Below are 6,130 nucleotides of genomic sequence, written 5' to 3' on the forward strand. Positions count from 1 at the left end.
GTAAAAAAAAAAAAAAAAAAAAAGAAGAAGAAGTCAGAACAGACGACCATGTATTGTTCGATTCCATCTATATTACATGTTCAGAATGGGAAAATCTATGGAGACAGAAAGTAGATTAGGGGTTGTTAGGGGCTAGGGTAGGAGGTGAATGGGGAATGAATTGCTAATGGAATGGGGGTTTCTTTTAAGGTGATGAAAATGTTCTGGAATTAAATAGTGATGATGGATGCACAACCTTGCAAATATACTAAAAACCTGTGAATCGTGTATTTTAAAATGGTGTACGTAAGTTTATAATATGTAAATTATATTTCAATTTTCAAAATACTAAATTGTCCAAATATTTCCATTCAGGAACATTTACATGTTAATTTTGAAGCACATTAGAGAGATTAAATGTAAAGAATAAAATTATTAAAATTAGAACTTATATGGACTATCTCTGTATCCAGAAACCATAAAGAATCCATAAAGAAAAAGATTGATAAATTGGAGTATATTCATTGCAGAAGTAAGACTTCTGAACAATACCAGCATCATGACTGAAATAAAAGTAGTACACTGAAGAGAAAAGATTTATAACGTATATAACAAGGTATTAATATCTGGAATATGCATAAGAGCACATGAAGAAAAATGAGTAGAAAAATGGCCAAAAGATATGAAGTAGTTATTCACGTAAGAAAAAATATAAATATTCAAAAAACATCTGAAAGGTTATATGGAAGATCAATAATAATAAGTGAGGAGCAAATTTTAAAAATTACTAGAGAACAATGTCTTCTAATCTTTAGAAAAAGACTGCTTATAAAAAGCGCTAGTGAAGTTGGGGCAAAGTGGGTATTCACGTGGACCATAGGTACAAGTATATATCAATACAACCTTTTCGGAGAACAAATTGGCAATATTTTCCAAAATATGCCTGTTTAAACCCAGGAATTCCATTGCTAAGTATCTATCCTAGAAAAATATTTCCATATGTACACAGAGTGAAACGTATTAGGATGCTCATTGCAGCCATGCTTATTATAGCAAAATGTAGAAACCACCCAATTGTCCATCTGCAGAACAATAGTTGGATAACTCAGTCTACAATCATTCCATTAGACAGCCTTCCCCATCCTTCCTGGATGTCAGAAGAACAAGGTAATTTTATGGAAGAAATTCATTTTGAAAACAATATTCATAGTATGATCCCACTGATACAAAGCACAATGTAACAAAACTACCTTCTATGCACCAAAGCGTTAACACCACTGCCTCCGGGGAGGAAACTGGGTTAGGAAGGGGTGAAGTAGACTTACATTTTGGAATCTGTGTATCTTGTTATCGTTTGACTTTTTACAACAAGAATTGACAAACATAAGACTTACGTAAAATATTAATTTGAAAAGTCTACCTATTGTTTAAGCAATACCGTTGAAGTCTAAGTTTAATTAACAATAAATTATAAGAAGAAAACCCTTACCTTCCAAATTTTCAATTTTTTCAATGTTGTTTAAAGCTAAATTCAAATATTCAAGTTTCTTGAGTTTGCTAACATTTTCTGAAATATACAAAGAATGGAATTAATTAACCTTCAAGATAAAAGACATTTTAATGTAATCTATTACGAAAATGGTAACGAGAATCTAAGGATCATTATGGTTGTCACAACCATGTTGCTTTTTCAAATCTGTACCTCAGAAAGTAGGTAGATTAGGGGTTGCACTTCAGACATTGCTGGTTGCCCACGCAGCATCCATTTCTCCCTCTGTCTTTCCTAATGGAACCCACCCATTTCTGCTCATGTCTCTACCCAGCTCCAACTCCAGGGGGGTTAGGCTTAACCAAGCTGGCCCAGCACATGGCAATCCCATGTCCCTGGCTAGTGACAGCTCAGGAGCCCAGGCTTAAGTCAACCAGCCCGTGGCAGTCTCCTGGCAATTGTGTGATGCAGAAGGCGTGCGCACCAAGTACTCCCAATCAGATGAGGAGGAATGATCTGTATTTCATGCTTGCGGATTTCCTGTCTCTTTCTCCTGCTGGATGTCAGAAGGGAAGGAAATACTATCTTTATTGGTACTCGTAGTCATCTTGCAAACCTGAGGGAACCAGCTGTAGGATGAAGCCCACTGTGACTGGTGGAGCATAGAGAAGGAATCAACCAACCCTGGAGACTGGCCTATCTCTAGACTTATAGTTGGGTTAGATGCTAGATTTCCTCACTGCTAAGCCATCCTGCGTTGTGTTTTCCTTTACACGAAGCCAAAATCATCCTGATACAGGATTATTGTTTCTAATAAATATGAAAGCCCATATAGGCAAGGCAAAAGCATAAGTAAGTCAAGGAATCGCTGAAGGGTGGGGCCCTTTAAAAACAGTAGATAATACCATAGCTTACATTACTGAGTGCTTATTACATGCCATACAATTTTCTAAGCATTTTGCGTATTATCTCATTTAATCTTCATAACAATCCTATGAAGTTAAAACTATTGTCGTCTCCCTTATGCAAATGAGAACACCAAGGTGCAGAGAATAAATCCACTTGTTCAAGGTTAAGTGGTAGAGCCAGGAAATCTGACTCCAGAGCTTGGCACTAAATCACTACACTACACTTTAAAAGAAGAGTCCTTTCTAAGATGACATGAATGTAGAAAACCCTGCTAAGACATGTGCATTTGGGTTAGGCTGACTTAAATAATGCTTCCTCTGGACCATTTTTCAGGGATATTATGACGGTCAAACATGATGATTTATAACCGTCACCCTTATCACTACTAATATTTCACCTAAAATTTACAAAATATCATGTATTTGTTTCCATAGAATTCCTGAGAATAACAGTTTACCTCTCCGAGCCTCAGTTTACTCATTTTTTAAGTGAGGATTGTGGAATAAGTTAGTAAAGTTTCTCTCAGCAATTATATTATTCTAAGTAATACTGATGTTTACAAGAGTTCCTCTAGGCAATATCCGAGCATTTGACAGTTATAGACTTGTAGAGCTCTACGTGCCCAAGATTATAATACAGTGTCTAGTACATATCCTGAACAAACATACATAAAGTTATTATTGTTAAAATTGCCAGCCTACGATAAAACACCTTTCCTTCTCCACTTTCATTTTACGTATAACGCTGTAAATGCGAAAAGGGTCATCTGGTAGAAAAAAAGTTAAGATTTGTTTTGTAAGGGTTTCCTAAATTTAATTTAATTAAATCAAGAACAATGGGTCAAACTGGTCAGGAAAAAACAAAGCTCTATAAGTAAAAATATGCAGAGCTTCTTGGGCAGCAGGAAGGGAGTCTGCGTTCTCGGCCAAACCAGCGTGGGAGGAGTTCTCACCAACTTCTATAACCAGACCTACAAACCTGTACTGGACCAAACCCATCCCCCAGTTCAAGCCGCTCTGAGGCACTCAGCTTGGGGCTCATCGGGAGGCTGTTACCAGTGCAGATTCCGGGAGCCCACCCCCTGAGGCTCTGAGCCAGTAAGTCTGGGGTGAGGCCTGAGCCCCATTTTCACAGACCCCGGACAGTCCTCAGCTGACACCTGGAGCCCCACTAAGCAAAGCCTGGCTCCACAGCCCACCTGGATCTCCCAGTGAGGAACACAGCTTCAGGAAAGGCAGGTGTTTTGCAAACTTCTACCTCTGTGGCCCAAGAGCGAGTCTGAATCCTAGAGAAACAGTTTTACTTGCTAAAAAAGTGCCTAAATGCCTATGGGTGGAGTGGCACTGAAAAATCCCATTATTAGGATTTAAAAGCGTGTTTAATTTAAGAATACTTTGGAAGCAAAAATTTAAGCTTTCTCACAGCTCTGAAAAGGACTGAAATACTATGCTACTAATTAGTAATTGTGATGGACCCAGCTGTGGAGATGAAAATTTCGGGCACTCTTTTAGAGCTGCACAATTAGGACAACTCTTTAATGCTCTCATGCATAAAAGCTACTGGTTTTCTATAACAGCCTTTTTAATTGAACAATGCGCCAGAGTTTCTAATTTCTGGTAAAGTACAAGATGCCAAAAATAATTATCTGAAGGAAAAGAAAGAATTTTAATAAACCTTCAAAAATGATGCAAATTCTAGACTTTTTGCATCCTAGAGCCAATTTTCAATTACCCACTAAGCTGGAGGCAACTACACCAGCAGAGTTTCTCAGCCTCAGCAATACTACCATTGAGGCCAGGTAATTCTTTCTTGTAGGGGGCGGGGGAGAGGTTCTGGGACTGTTAGCATGGCCCTGGCCTCTGCACACTAACTGCCAGTAGCTGACCTCTTACACACACACACACACACACACACACACACACACACACACAGCAACAACCAGACATGTCTCTAGACATTGCCAAGTGGCCCTGTTGAGAAATGCCACTTGTGACCGTGGAGAGTTAAAGTATAATCTTACGAGCTGACCTCTGGGCTCTAGTGTCAGAACCCACAGGGGCTGGCACTCACTCTGCCTCATCAACCCTGACTCCATCCCTTTTCCGCCAACTCTGTGTGGTTCTCCCCTCTGCTTCTACCTCCATGGGGCTGGCCTGGGGCCCCTGGGTAAGTGATGATATTAATAGCAGAGCAGCTATATTCTCATGAGCGGGCATAAAGCTAAGCACGTCGTTCCATGTAGCTGTAATAACATGTCTGTGTGTTAGATGTTGTTGTTCCCTTTTTTTTTTTTTTTTTTTTTTTTTTTCAGTACGCGGGCCTCTCACTGTTGTGGCCTCTCCCGTTGCGGAGCACAGGCTCCAGATGCGCAGGCTCAGCGGCCATGGCTCACGGGCCCAGCCGCTCCGCGGCATGTGGGATCTTCTCGGACCGAGGCACAAACCCGTGTCCCCTGCATCGGCAGGCGGACTCTCAACCACTGCGCCACCAGGGAAGCCCTGTTGTTCCCATTTTACAGATGGCAAGACTAAGACACAGAGGGATTAAGTTGACTGACTTGGTTTCTTGCAGAGGCAGGGTTCAAACCTGGGTCTACCTGACATTAGGGCCTGCACCTGCTCTTACCACTAAACTACACTGTAGTTTTTCTGAGGTTTGGGGGTCACTCCTCCTGCTTCCATGTGGCAGGATCCCGTTAGAGTGTCTCCACAGGACTCTCTTCTCTCTGTCCCCTTAACTCATTCTTCCCGGGGGAGGAGGTGGCAACTGGATGGGGAGGACCCACTTACCTGATGGGTGAACTGGGAGAAGGAACTGGGCATGCCCAATCTCACCCTCTCTCCTGGGTCTGGGATCTCCCCGCTGGCAGAGGGCATAAAGCAGGATCTCCCTGCTCCCGCTATAAAGCAGGGGGCCTGCGTGGGTAGGGGAAGCCTGCATTGTCCAGTTCTGCATGTAAGTGGGAGGTGGGTAGGCTTAATTCTGGGGGCATATTAGGAATCTCACTTGGCTGCAAGTCTAAGCCACATTCTCCAAAGAGTTTTTATTAGTTATAATGCTGATTTTTGGATCTCCATCCTCCTGACTCCTGTTTTTACCTCTCATTTCATTCCAAACTGGAGCAGTAAGCAGGGGTGTAATTGTGGAGCCCTCTCGATATCCAATACTGAACACAATGCCTTGCACATGTACATTCTCAATACGTACAGCAGACCTAGTTATCACAGGCTGGGATCTGACAAGGATTTACTCAGCTCTCACAGAATCCTTTCAGGTTCACAGAGTGATGCTGTAAAACCATGACAAACGCCTGGATTATATCCGCCTCTCTTTTAAACTTTTTAAAAATCAGGTTTTAAATGACTACATCAACTAATGTGCTCCCCGACATCAACTGGTCCTCCCAATTCCTTGATGGAGATGCCCAGGGCCAGGAGACGGAACAGGCACGGAAAGGTCCAGGGAAGGGCTCCATACACAACTACTGAGAGATGGCTGTGTCTATTCCTCCATGTAATTCTTTTTCTTCCTCTAAGAATAACACTGCATTTGCCAACATTCTCCCATTCAAAATGTTAAAGAAACCATAAGAACAAAGTCCTGAAGACTTACCAATTTTTCCAATGAGATTATTTTGAAGATAGAGGATTTTTAAATCCCGGCACCACTTGTCAATATGTTCTAGTCTTTCTATTTCTTGCTGATGCAAGGAGAGTTCCTCCAGGGAAAAAATTATACAGTCATTGTGCTCGG

At 41.4% G+C, this 6,130-nt stretch overlaps 1 protein-coding gene across 1 annotated transcript in view; it reads right to left on the minus strand.

Moving 5' to 3' along the window:
• The window catches only part of DNAAF11 (dynein axonemal assembly factor 11), a 73,486-nt gene that overhangs the window by 62,888 nt on the left and 4,468 nt on the right, over positions 1–6,130 (minus strand). Inside the window, exons 3-4 of the mRNA XM_007448006.1 lie at positions 5,990–6,125; positions 1,469–1,546 (exon numbers count right to left, since the gene is read on the minus strand). Of these exons, the coding sequence (XP_007448068.1) occupies positions 1,469–1,546; positions 5,990–6,125 (214 nt within the window). The remainder of the gene's footprint in view (positions 1–1,468; positions 1,547–5,989; positions 6,126–6,130) is intronic.

This window comes from Lipotes vexillifer, unplaced genomic scaffold (assembly GCF_000442215.2).
Source record: "Lipotes vexillifer unplaced genomic scaffold, Lipotes_vexillifer_v1.1 scaffold796, whole genome shotgun sequence".
Taxonomy (NCBI): domain Eukaryota; kingdom Metazoa; phylum Chordata; class Mammalia; order Artiodactyla; family Lipotidae; genus Lipotes; species Lipotes vexillifer.